The sequence below is a fragment of the Protomyctophum bolini genome (genome assembly GCF_963924005.1).
Source record: "Protomyctophum bolini genome assembly, chromosome: 5".
NCBI lineage: Eukaryota > Metazoa > Chordata > Actinopteri > Myctophiformes > Myctophidae > Protomyctophum > Protomyctophum bolini.
This window is the reverse complement of record NC_137866.1, coordinates 47445724-47459832: the sequence shown is the minus strand read 5'-3', so window position 1 is coordinate 47459832 and position 14109 is coordinate 47445724. Positions and strand designations below refer to the sequence as shown.

General features: G+C 42.4%; 1 protein-coding gene across 2 annotated transcripts in view; it reads left to right on the top strand.

Annotated features, from left to right (window-relative positions):
* The first annotated feature begins 12 nt into the window (after positions 1-12).
* LOC308316071 (oxysterol-binding protein-related protein 2-like) overlaps positions 13-14109 on the top strand; it is a 28515-nt gene continuing 14418 nt past the window's right edge. For both annotated transcript variants that reach the window (XR_013964115.1, XM_080764426.1), the window contains exons 1-10: positions 13-80; positions 2339-2474; positions 3701-3806; positions 5247-5322; positions 6210-6344; positions 8349-8446; positions 9365-9547; positions 10101-10202; positions 11712-11801; positions 13840-13963. Coding sequence is in view for 1 of the 2 variants with exons in the window: in XM_080764426.1 (XP_080620552.1) it covers positions 2438-2474; positions 3701-3806; positions 5247-5322; positions 6210-6344; positions 8349-8446; positions 9365-9547; positions 10101-10202; positions 11712-11801; positions 13840-13963 (951 nt within the window). In the remaining variant the exon portion in view is untranslated. The remainder of the gene's footprint in view (positions 81-2338; positions 2475-3700; positions 3807-5246; positions 5323-6209; positions 6345-8348; positions 8447-9364; positions 9548-10100; positions 10203-11711; positions 11802-13839; positions 13964-14109) is intronic.

Here is a 14109-nt window from a genome sequence, read left to right as displayed (position 1 = left end):
CCCCCTTCCGCCCAGCAAGTCAATTCGGTAATATAATATTTTAAACATTTTGTTGTGACCTCCTCCTCCCCACACGGCAGGTATTTATTTATTTATCTATCTATCTATCTATCTACATGTTGTTTACACCACATGCCTTCGTTAATATGCACGTGTCAGTGTTACTGTGTTGATAATGTTTACACAATCTAATAATATACTCGTCAGCTGAGGTTGTTGGGTAACTTGGGTCGGTGGCACTACTTAGAGCTAACTGCTAACGCTAACTAGTTAAAGCTAACAACAGCGACAGACAGAAAGAGAGTTATTTGTAATTTATTCAATGTCACAGAAACCACGTTTTTGTTTTTAACTACCAGAAGGTCTTGTTGTTGTTGGAGGGTGCGTGCGTGCGTGCGTGCGTGCGCGTGTCTGGGTGACTGTACAGTGTGTTGTGTGGCAGCATAGAGTTATACTCTAAGTGTGGCAGTGGTTCTCAAAGTGTGGTCCTGGGTCGCCCATGGGTCCTGGAGGGGGTTCCAGAGGGTCCCCAGCAACACATAAGAAAATAAAATACAGTTTTAATTTCTCTATTCTTTCACTGGTTAGCAAAGAAGTAACAGAAGTGATTTAGTCTGACGAGAGAATTTATAAGAATGCTGTTCAGAATCAGATCATTCTTGATTGAGTTATGATTATGATTATATTGTGATTCTAATTTAAAAATACAAATGACACAAAAAGTGTTGATTTTGACGGCAGATTTTGAGTCATATACTTTAAAAATAAAATTCCACTTCAGTTTTAGTCAAATTTTAGTCATCTGAAATGTTTTAGTGTTTTATAGAATATCGTAAGATCATAAGTCATATCGTAAGATTTTAGTTGACGTGAATTTGTCTACTAAAATGTATTTTGGCTGTGCCTTGATGGCGTCGTAAAGGCTGGTTTTAGACTTGGGTTGCATGCTGAAAATAGCCGATCTAGCTCACACGACGTTAGCATGATGGGTTGTGAGCTTGTAGATCTGCTATTTTATTTAAATAGCATAAAATTACTTGTCTTTTAGTTCTACTAGATCTCTTCTCCACTAGTCGTCACTCCCTAACATTTTAGTCTAGTTTTTATTTGTGCTTCTTCTTCTGTTGGGATTTCCGGCAGTGACGTTGACGCTGTTGTGTATAACTGCCCTCCACAGTTCAGGATGATTATTGCGCTGTGATATTAAATAACACCATAGCACTATTTACAAAGTCCACACAAAGTGATCCCCTTCACGTGCTATAGTCCGTTGTCTGAGTCTGTGCGAACCCTTCTCTGAGGGTAATATCAAGGTCTTTAATTACGTTTTTATTTAGATTTGTCAGTGACAAAAATACTAGTCGACAAACATTTTTGTCAAAGCTTTAGTTGACCAAATCAACACTGACCCTCATTTTCAAATGGGGGTCCAAGGTCTAATAATTGTCAGATTGCGGGTCCTTGACATGAAAGTGTTTGAGAACTGCTCAGATTTACTTGAGTATAGATACCACAAAATAAAAAAAATAGTGTTACAGTCAGTGAGGCTGGGAATCGAACCAGGGACCCATTCAGCTAACCAGTAGTTCCCAAACATTTTAACTCGTTTGCCCGGGGCCCAAACTAGTGAAAAACTTGCCTATTTTCACTACTAATTCACTACTAACTACTAATTGAACCTACATTTTATGGAAATGATTAGATTTGTTAAATGTAAAAAAAAAAATATTTATTCGTGACCCATGCAAGTTGTAACGTGACCCAAAGATGGGTCCCGACTACTGACCCAGTGATCTGGTCTAGATCACAATGTTTGAATGTAACAAACTGGTATTTCCAGTTAGAAATGTCTATAGGGATGTTTTCACAATGTAAAATAAAAGTGTCCAGAACATTAGCTGTGTCTAGTAGTAGTAGTTTGTCAACCTGTCAATATTTGCAACAAACTAATATATTTCCAATAGTCAATAACAATATTTATATATACAAGTCCTCCAGAAATAAGGTTAATGAATAATAATACTGCTCCAATGCAACGCTGCCAGGTCAGGAGGATGGTACTGATACTGAAGACGTGATGCCATGATGATTTTGGTCTATATAGCTGCCCAAGTGCTACAAGCTTGTCTCATCGTGATGCGTTGTGAGCTTGTACTTGTAGATTGTCTACTTCCGAACATCCTAAATATAAAAATAGGTCGTTTTGTAATAATAATCTGCAAAGTAACCAGGGACTAATGCTGTCAGATAACTATAGTCGAGTAAATGCTCAGGTAAAGTAAAAGTTACTTTCCCAACCACCACTGCTGTGCAGTAAGAAGCTGCCTGTTCTCTGCAGGCTGTGATGCTGCATTCAGGAGCCTGGTAGACGAGAACGTAACTTTACAAACGGTGTGATGCTGCATTCGTGAGGGTGGTAGATGACAACATCAAAGTTATGACCAGTGAAGAGGAGTTCTACGATGCTGAGACAGGTGAGTCGGATGTCAAACTTAAAAGATCGTTACAGCTGTGATACTGTAGTATGATCAAGTAGGGCAGGAGTTTTCAACAGATTTTTGAACCAGGGACCACGAGGTTAATTTGTTAATTTGAGGTGAATTAAATCAAGCCCTTAACAGTCAGTAATTTAACTGGCATAATTGCCCTTACTCTGTTCTCTTAACCTTCCATATTGAACTCGTAGATGGCAGACACATGCGATTGCATGATTATATGGGCATTTCCTAATAGACTCAACCAGTCAATCCGGTTCACTGTCCCTTGACATTCAAACTCCCTTACTGTGGAAGTTCTTGACATGCTGAATTGGAGACCAGAGACCGAAATATTGGTGTGTGTGTGTGTGTGTGTGTGTGTGTGTGTGTGTGTGTGTGTGTGTGTGTGTGTGTGTGTGTGTGTGTGTGTGTGTGTGTGTGTGTGTGTGTGTGTGTGTGTGTGTGTGTGTGTGTGTGTGTGTGTGTGTGTGTGTGTGTGTGTGTGTGTGTGTGTGTGTGTGTGTGTGTGTGTGTGCGTGCGTGTGCGACATTGATATCATCATACTGTACATCACTGCAGGTCACTTAATGAACTAGTTCTTTTCCCAACTAGTGGTCGATAAAGAATAATGCTAAATGCATGGCAAGGGATCACATGCAATACCTTCACGGACCACCAGTGGTCCCCGGAACCACCAGTTTGAAAACCTCTGAAGTAGGGTGTTAAAGGGACACTTTTTGCAAAAAAATATATGTTCATGACGTTTAGAAGCTTTAGAACACTTTCCTGGGGGTCTTTATGTGTGTAATATGTGGTTTTAGATATTTTAGATTGTAGCAGTGAGCCTGTTGTCTCTGATGTCATGGACACTGGGCTCACTTCCTTCCTGGACTACATCTTGTCTCAGTAAGACAGCTCTCCCCCCTATCCACAAGGAGGAGCAGTGCACCAAATAATTATGGGAATTGTAGTCCAGGAAGGTAGTGAGACCAGAAAGTGATCTAAAGCTTCTAAACGTCATTAACATAAGTGTCCCTTTAAGTTACGGGTTAAAATATGGAGATAAGAGGTTTCTGCTCCACTTCTATACATTACACAGTCTGGTGGAGTAGAGTCTGCACAGGCAGTGGCACACATGTGAGCATGTGACATTATCGTTGACATGTTCACAACATGACTTCCTTCCAAGCTGCATCACATTTTTTGTCGTGACATATTTCAGGACTGGAGTCTGACGATTCCGGTGAGGGGGAGGTCAGTTTTAAAGATGCTCGGGTGTTCAACAGTAAACACGCCACAACGCAGGAGAACGGACAGTGGCAGCGCAGGTGAGACTCTTTGATGTTTTTATACATCGTGAATTAATTAATGACACGGTGGATTTGAACCCTGGGGGGTGGGAAGCTACTTTACCGCTGTGGCACAAAATAAACTCCAGTGTCAACCCATTTTGGGCGGGAACCCCTTTTGGTGTTTTAAACATTATGTTATAATTTAGCTATTTTTGAAAAGTCGTTAAAATGTGGTGCAAATCATTGAATATACATTTCAGAGCGAACATTTTTACCAAAATATTGGCTTCTGGGGGGGTCCCTGGAACTACATATTTGGAGATGGGCGTCCGTGGCCCAATAGAGATAATTCTGGGGGTCCTTGACATGAAAAAGGTTGAGCACCGCTGACATAGAAACATGGGTTTTTCAGATTTCTTTTTTTTATCCAGTCCAAAATGGGTTAATTTAAAGCTGCATTTTATGGACTATAGTACCCGTGACTCAAACCTGGGACCTGTGCATTATTTTGCCTTGAGACGTGTGATTATGTGCTTGTTTTATGAGCCAATTTCATTTCAATTATACTGTTCTTTCAAACCAGATAAGAGGGATAATAATATGATCACCAATACTCCATGAATGTGTTACTAGCCATCAATAATTGGATGTCGAGCAACTTCTTGCAACTGAATCCAGACAACACAGAAGTTCTCATTGTTGCCCCAAGTAGGGTTGCTGCAGACGTTGCCGATCGCCTTGGGTCACTAAAACAGAACACATAATGCACCAACCCCAGAAACCGTGGCATCATTTTAGATCAGTCCATGCTTTTAGACAAACGCGTCAATTCTGTATCGCGCATCTGCTTTTATCACCTTGGTAACATTGCCAAACTAAGATCAGTTGTTTCACACCCAGAGTTAGAAACTCTAACTATTATCCATGCATTTGTGTTCATCACGTCTTGATTATTAGTAATTCTCTGTTTACCTGTCCGTCTAAAACCGCATTAGATCGCCTGCAACTAGTTCAGAACACAGCTGTTGCTGACCAGGTCCAGGAGATCCGGTCATATAACACCCGTCCTCGCCTCCCTACACTGGCTCCCAGTTAATTACAGAATACATTTTAAAGATTCTAGTAATTACACACCGAGCCCTCCATGGCCCAGGCACCTCCTGACCTGCTCCGTATGTGCCCCAGAAGGTCACTGAGATCCACATCGCAGGCTTTGCTGGTTGTTCCTCAGACAAAACGAATAACCAAAGGCGATCGAGCCTTTGCAGGTTTTTGGCCCCTATGGGCTCTATGGAATGAGCTCCCACTTCACCTATAAGAACAGTGGATTCTGTGGACATTTTCAAAGGACTGTTGAAAACTCACCTTTTTAAACGGGCCTTTCCATAGCCGGTTAAATGTCGATTGCTTTATTTTTACTCTACTTCTTCGATATATTATACAGTCACTCATAGTTGTGTTTTGAATGTGAACCAGGGAAGCCCTGCCCGCTCCGATGATCTGCAGGAACAACTTCAGTGTGTGGAACATGCTGAAGAAATGTATGGGCATGGTGAGTATAGCAGCACAGGCCCTATAGCAAGGCTTTCTCAAAGTGTGTGCTGTGGCACGGCACCCTGGGGTTTCCGCAACGTTTTAAGCATGAGAAAATAGCAGATCTACAAGCTCGTGTGCCGCGCTTACGAGCTTGTAGGTCTGCTATTTTTGAAAAATCGTGAAAATGTGCCGCACATCTTTGAATATATCTTTCAGGGCTAAAGTTTTTAACTCAAATCTTTGCTTCCGTGGGGGGGGGGGGGGGGGGGGGTGTTGCATTTGTATATATTTTTTCATTTCATAAGACAACGGTGAGCGATGTCATTATAGTGCTCAGTGTGAATGGCACTTTAACTAGAAATGAACTTTGATTTTCCGAATGGCTGAAATACTGAAAATGTCTCCATCTATATCCTGTTCAAGATCAGTTAAAAACAAGTGTATTTTGTCTAGAAATGACGGGAACCCCTTTTGGTGTTTTAAACATTGTTATAATTTAGCTATTGAAAAATAGCAGATCTACAAGCTCGTAGCGCACCACATTTTCACAAATCGTGAAAATGTGGTGCAAATTTGGAATATATATTTTTATCAGAACGGACGTTTTTAACTCAAATCTTTGCTTCTGGGGGGGGGGGGGGGGGGGGTCCCTGGAACAACATATTTTTAGATGGGGTTCAGCGGCCTCTTACATAACATTTTTGGGTTCCGTGACATGAAATATTGAGAACCACTGGTATTTCAGAAAACTGTCAGGATTCAGAAGACTTTTTTTTAAAAATATTTCGACGTCGGGCCTAAATGGGTTAAGAGTAGTAGTAGTGGTCGTGGATGAAAGCAAGAGACGCCGTCTTGTGGAATTGCGCTGCAACGGCGCCGTGTTATCCTTTCATTATCACACAGGAGCTGTCCAAAATAGCAATGCCAGTGTCCTTCAACGAGCCTCTGAGTTTCCTCCAGAGACTGTGTGAGTACATGGAGCACACCCAGCTCATCCTGAAGGCCTGCACCATGTCTGACTCCATAGAGCGCATGAAGGTACGACACTCTGACTCCATAGAGCACATGAAGGTACGACACTCTGACTCCATAGAGCGCATGAAGGTACGACACTCTGACTCCATAGAGCACATGCAGGTACGACACTCTTGACTCCATAGAGCACATGAAGGTACGACACTGACTCCATAGAGAGCATGAAGGTACGACACTCTGACTCCATAGAGCACATGGAGGTGCGACACTCTGACTCCATAGAGAGCATGAAGGTACGACACTCTGACTCCATAGAGCGCATGAAGGTACGACACTCTGACTCCATAGAGCGCATGAAGGTACGACACTCTGACTCCATAGAGCACATGAAGGTACGACACTCTGACTCCATAGAGCGCATGAAGGTACGACACTCTGACTCCATAGAGCACATGAAGGTACGACACTCTGACTCCATAGAGCACATGAAGGTACGACACTCTGACTCCATAGAGAGCATGAAGGTACGACACTCTGACTCCATAGAGCGCATGAAGGTACGACACTCTGACTCCATAGAGCACATGCAGGTACGACACTCTTGACTCCATAGAGCACATGAAGGTACGACACTCTGACTCCATAGAGAGCATGAAGGTACGACACTCTGACTCCATAGAGCACATGGAGGTGCGACACTCTGACTCCATAGAGAGCATGAAGGTACGACACTCTGACTCCATAGAGCGCATGAAGGTACGACACTCTGACTCCATAGAGCGCATGAAGGTACGACACTCTGACTCCATAGAGCACATGAAGGTACGACACTCTGACTCCATAGAGCGCATGAAGGTACGACACTCTGACTCCATAGAGCACATGAAGGTACGACACTCTGACTCCATAGAGCACATGAAGGTACGACACTCTGACTCCATAGAGAGCATGAAGGTACGACACTCTGACTCCATAGAGCGCATGAAGGTACGACACTCTGACTCCATAGAGCGCATGAAGGTACGACACTGACTCCATAGAGCACATGAAGGTACGACACTCTGACTCCATAGAGCGCATGAAGGTACGACACTCTGACTCCATAGAGCGCATGAAGGTACGACACTCTGACTCCATAGAGCACATGGAGGTACGACACTCTGACTCCATAGAGCACATGAAGGTACGACACTCTGACTCCATAGAGCGCATGAAGGTACGACACTCTGACTCCATAGAGCGCATGAAGGTACGACACTCTGACTCCATAGAGCACATGGAGGTACGACACTCTGACTCCATAGAGCGCATGAAGGTACGACACTCTGACTCCATAGAGCGCATGAAGGTACGACACTCTGACTCCATAGAGCACATGGAGGTACGACACTCTGACTCCATAGAGCGCATGAAGGTACGACACTCTGACTCCATAGAGCACATGGAGGTACGACACTCTGACTCCATAGAGCGCATGAAGGTACGACACTCTGACTCCATAGAGCGCATGGAGGTACGACACTCTGACTCCATAGAGCGCATGAAGGTACGACACTCTGACTCCATAGAGCGCATGGAGGTACGACACTCTGACTCCATAGAGCACATGAAGGTACATCACTATATGTATTCATACTTCAGTTTTAGGTGATGAGGTGACCACCGAAAACGGTGGGTCTTGTGGGATTCCACCTGAGACTGGAGTATGAATAGGCCTTTTATAATGTCTGACTCCACAGAGCGCATGAAGGTGCATCATCACTAACATGTTATAATGATTTAGTTTAAACATGCAACACCACTTGTACCTGACCCACTGTTTAAAAAAAAATCCCATTTATTTGGTATTGTGTATTTCAAAAGATTTGTAGTTTAAATATATATATATATATATTTTTATATTATGTTTAAAACAAACACAAATCTAAGAAATCCCATAAAAAAAAAAAAAAAAATGAAGTAGTGAAAATATCTGATTTACAAGCTCGCAACGCTGGGCCAATCGACGTGTTGTGGCGCTTGTAGATTTGCTATTTTCACAAAAAACTAACCGTCTGTTGTTGACAGTTTGTTGCAGCGTTCGCCGTCTCCTCCGTGGCGTCTCAGTGGGAGAGGACTGGGAAGCCCTTTAACCCGCTGCTGGGGGAGACGTATGAACTCACAAGGTATTGAAGACAAATGTGTTGAGCTTCCTGAAGCAGCTTGATTGACTGATGTTTTTATTGCAAAATATGCATACATACACTTATACAGTACATGTATACTGTGCTTTTATTTTGTAGGGAGGAGGAGGGTTACACAGTTACAAGCTGTGCTTTTATTTTGTAGGGAGGAGGAGGGGTTACAGGCTGTGGTTTTATTCTGTAGGGAGGAGGAGGGGTTACAGGCTGTAGTTTTATTCTGTGGGGAGGAGGAGGGGTTACAGGCTGTGGTTTTATTCTGTAGGGAGAAGGAGGGGTACAGGCTGATCTCGGAGCAGGGGTTACAGGCTGTGGTTTTATTCTGTAGGGAGGAGGAGGGGTACAGGCTGATCTCGGAGCAGGGGTTACAGGCTGTGGTTTTATTCTGTAGGGAGGAGGAGGGGTACAGGCTGATCTCGGAGCAGGGGTTACAGGCTGTGGTTTTATTCTGTAGGGAGGAGGAGGGGTACAGGCTGATCTCGGAGCAGGGGTTACAGGCTGTGGTTTTATTCTGTAGGGAGGAGGAGGGGTACAGGCTGATCTCGGAGCAGGGGTTACACGCTGTGGTTTTATTCTGTATAGGGAGGAGGAGGGTTACAGGCTGATCTCGGAGCAGGGGTTACAGGCTGTGGTTTTATTCTGTATAGGGAGGAGGAGGGGTACAGGCTGATCTCGGAGCAGGGGTTACACGCTGTGGTTTTATTCTGTAGGGAGGAGGAGGGTTACAGGCTGATCTCGGAGCAGGGGTTACACGCTGTGGTTTTATTCTGTAGGGAGGAGGAGGGGTACAGGCTGATCTCGGAGCAGGGGTTACAGGCTGTGGTTTTATTCTGTATAGGGAGGAGGAGGGGTACAGGCTGATCTCGGAGCAGGGGTTACAGGCTGTGGTTTTATTCTGTATAGGGAGGAGGAGGGGTACAGGCTGATCTCGGAGCAGGTGAGCCACCATCCTCCCGTCAGTGCCTTCCATGCTCAGTCCTTGCAGCAGGAGTTTGAGTTCCACGGCTCCATCTACCCCAAGCTCAAGTTCTGGGGGAAGAGCGTGGAGGCGGAGCCCAGAGGAACCATGACGTTGGAGCTGCTGAAGTGAGTTGTGTGCGCACTAAAAAATGTCTTCTATACATCCTGACGGTTTTCTGAAAAAGCCATGTTTTCTATGTCAGTCGTTCTTCGATTTTTCAAAAAAAAAATAGCAGACCTACAAGCTCGTAGCGCGCCACTCGGTGGCGCGCTATGAGCTTGTAGATCTTCTATTTTTCAATAGCTAAAGCATAGCATAATGCCGACACCAAAAGGGGTTCCCGCCCCAAAATGGGTTAATAACTCCTTGTTGGAGATCGCTGGCGTAGATTGGAGAGGAGTTGAGCCAACATGTATCTATCTGTCCATTGAGCCATGTTGTTATATTTCCCCCCCTCTTTCCCCTCACTGTATATGTTTCTTTTCCCTTTTTGCTTCCTTTTATGATGAATTCCTGTTCTGTAGTAAACAAGTGCTTAATGCTTAATTGGGCCGCCCGACTCACAGTTTGACGGTCTTGGTATTGAGCTTGTGCTTGGAATGCACCGTGATCCTGCAAGCTGTTTGTTAATAGATATCTCAATCAATCCAAACCAATCACACCTGTGTGAATTGACAGACACAAGGAAGCGTACACGTGGACCAACCCAATGTGCTGCGTGCACATCCTGGGGAAGATGTGGATCGAGCAGTATGGCACCGTGGACCTGGTCAACCACAGGTAGGTACTGTTAGTGCAACATCAGAAACAACAATAACCCATTCTGACCCGAGATCAGATTCTAAAAGTGTCTTCTATACATCCTGACAGTTTTCCATTCTGACCCGAGATCAGATTCTATAAGTGTCTTCTATACATCCTGACAGTTTTCCATTCTGACCCGAGATCAGATTCTATAAGTGTCTTCTACATCCTGACAGTTTTCCATTCTGACCCGAGATCAGATTCTAAAAGTGTCTTCTATACATCCTGACAGTTTTCCATTCTGACCCGAGATCAGATTCTAAAAGTGTCTTCTATACATCCTGACAGTTTTCCATTCTGACCCGAGATCAGATTATAAAAGTGTCTTCTATACATCCTGACAGTTTTCCATTCTGACCCGAGATCAGATTATAAAAGTGTCTTCTATACATCCTGACAGTTTTCCATTCTGACCCGAGATCAGATTATAAAAGTGTCTTCTATACATCCTGACAGTTTTCCATTCTGACCCGAGATCAGATTCTAAAAGTGTCTTCTATACATCCTGACAGTTTTCCATTCTGACCCGAGATCAGATTCTAAAAGTGTCTTCTATACATCCTGACAGTTTTCCATTCTGACCCGAGATCAGATTATAAAAGTGTCTTCTATACATCCTGACAGTTTTCCATTCTGACCCGAGATCAGATTCTAAAAGTGTCTTCTATACATCCTGACAGTTTTCCATTCTGACCCGAGATCAGATTCTAAAAGTGTCTTCTATACATCCTGACAGTTTTCCATTCTGACCCGAGATCAGATTCTAAAAGTGTCTTCTATACATCCTGACAGTTTTCCATTCTGACCCGAGATCAGATTCTAAAAGTGTCTTCTATACATCCTGACAGTTTTCCATTCTGACCCGAGATCAGATTCTAAAAGTGTCTTCTACATCCTGACAGTTTTCCATTCTGACCCGAGATCAGATTCTAAAAGTGTCTTCTACATCCTGACAGTTTTCCATTCTGACCCGAGATCAGATTCTATAAGTGTCTTCTATACATCCTGACTGTTTTCTGAAAAAGCCATGTTTTCTATGTCAGTCGTTCTTCGACTTTTCAAAAATAGCAGACCTACAAGCTCGTAGCGCGCCACTCGGTGGCGCGCTACGAGCTTGTAGATCTGCTTTTGGGATAACAACAACAGCAACATCATCACAACTATACAAATAATTGCCATTAACCCATTTAGGCCTGGCGTCAATTTTTTTATATAAAAACTTTCGCTCTGAATGAATATATATTCAAAGATGTGTGCCGCAGGGGCGGGGGGAGAGAGGGGAGTTGCACCACTCAGTTCACACGGGTGTGACTTTTTTTTTTTAACAGATGCATTTACACAGATGCATGGAAATGATTCTGTGGCGATTATGGCAAAAGTAATTACGATCATCTCCAGTAATTGTGTGGTCATGTGGTGATGTAATAGTATGCCCGGCCTAATGACGTGTGTGTGTGTGAGTGACAGAATACCGTTGTGTTCCAGTACAGGAGATAGGTGTGTGCTGAACTTCAAGCCCTGTGGCATGTTTGGAAAAGAACTGCACAGGGTGGAGGGTTACATCCAAGACAAGAGGTACGTGTGTTACATTATATTGTATTTATTGTATCGTACTAGAAATGTGAAAAAAAGATTTTCGACTCACCGCGACTCCCCTTTTGGTGTTTTAAACATTATGTTATAATGTAGCTATTTTTGAAAATCGTGAAAATATTTATCTCATAAAACTGGAGGATTTAGATTTTTTTTTAACATTTTTGAGGTCAGGCCAAAATGGGTTAAATAGCAGGCAGCATCACATTTTTTTAATACTGTACACAGTGTACAGTGTACATACTGTACAGAACCCCAAAATGGGTTCCCGGCCTGAAGGGGTAAAACACCAAAAAGGGTTCCTTCCCAGAATTGGGACTTTGGGCTTGTTTTTCTGTAAAGTTGCTTGTAAAAAATTGTAGTTGCTGGTTGCATTTTTTGGGTCTTGTTTTTAAAAGTGTAGTTGTTATTTTGGCTTGTTTCTAAAGTGCAGTTGCTTATTTGGGCTTGTTTCTAAAGTGTAGTTGCTTATTTGGGCTTGTTTCTAAAGTGTAGTTGCTTATTTGGGCTTGTTTCTAAAGTGTAGTTGCTTATCTGGGCTTGTTTCTAAAGTGTAGTTGCTTATTTGGGCTTGTTTCTAAAGTGTAGTTGTTTATTTGGGCTTGTTTCTAAAGTGTAGTTGCTTATTTGGGCTTGTTTCTAAAGTGTAGTTGTTTATTTGGGCTTGTTTCTAAAGTGTAGTTGCTTATATGGGCTTGTTTCTAAAGTGTAGTTGTTTATTTGGGCTTGTTTCTAAAGTGTAGTTGCTTATTTGGGCTTGTTTCTAAAGTGTAGTTGTTTATTTGGGCTTGTTTCTAAAGTGTAGTTGCTTATATGGGCTTGTTTCTAAAGTGTAGTTGTTTATTTGGGCTTGTTTCTAAAGTGTAGTTGCTTATTTGGGATTGTTTCCTAATATTGTTTAAACCAGTGATTCCCACACATTTTCATGTCAAGGACCTCCAGATTAAAGTATTTGTCCAACTAAGGACCCTATAGACATACTTTTGTGCCAGGAACCCCCATACATACAAGATTTGTGGTGTTGGTAAAATGTTTCAAATAATATTCCACATTTTGTCAAAGAAAATAATAATAACAATTCCATAGTCGCTTCTTTTTGGCTTGTTTTCTTAGACCTGACTGCTTATTTATCTCACAAACTGGCAACTCTCACACAGAGAGTTTTTGGTTCTTCTTTTTGGTTTTTAGTCCATGAGACAGAGCTCCAAAATTGGTGGGAAAAACTAGACCTATATTAAATTGTTTATAGGATCAATACAAGTAAATTAATACGTGATAACCCTTCCACAGTATAGTACTATTTCATATTTTCGATTATTTTGCATATTTTCCTACATAATGCCTCATTTGCATACTTAAAAATGTTAAATTTGTACAATAAATCACTGTCTTTGTGTAAGTACTCAATGGGGGAAGTTTCATGGTGATAACAATCTAATATAGGCATGGTTTTGCTACACTCAATTCATAATTTACGTTACAATTTTGGAGCTCTGGCTCATGGACTGAACCATTTCCCATTGGGGACCAACCGGTGGAAAAGGAGCCAAAGAGTTGTCAAATATCGATTTTTCAAAAATAGAAGATCTACAAGCTCATATCATGACGTGAAGTGGTGCGATATGTGCTTGAAGATCCTCTATGTTTGAATAGTCAAAAGTATAAAATAATGGTTGAAGTGGTCTGAATGGGCTAAAAACCCAACCCATTTTTTTTATTACATTTTAACCCATTCTGAACGGGAACCCATAGGTTGTGCTTTAGCTATTGAAAAATAGCAGATCTACAAGCTCATAGCGTGCCACCGAGTGGCGCGCTACGAGCTTGTAGGTCTGCTATTTTTGAAAAATCGAAGAACGACTGACATTTTTTTAATCTGATCTCAGGTCAGAATGGGTTATAATCAGACCAGTGTGTGTCCAGTGGAAACCTCGTATGAATCTGATCTCAGGTCAGAATGGGTTCAATAAATCACAGTGCTTCTCACGCTAGAAGTTTGTCCCTCTGTTGTTGCCGCCAGCAAGAAGAAGCGGTATGTGGTGTATGGAAAGTGGACAGAGTGCCTGTACTGTGTGGACCCCAAGACTTATGAGACACACAAGAAAACAGAAAAGAAGACTGGAGACTCTAAAAAGCAGAGACAGGTGAGTAATGACCCCATAATCATAATTAATCCATTCAGGCCTGACGTAAAAAAAAACGTCTTCTAAATAATGACAATTTTCGGAAAGATTTGAGTCACATTTTAACGATTTTTCAAAAATAGCAGACCTACAAGTTCATAGCGTGC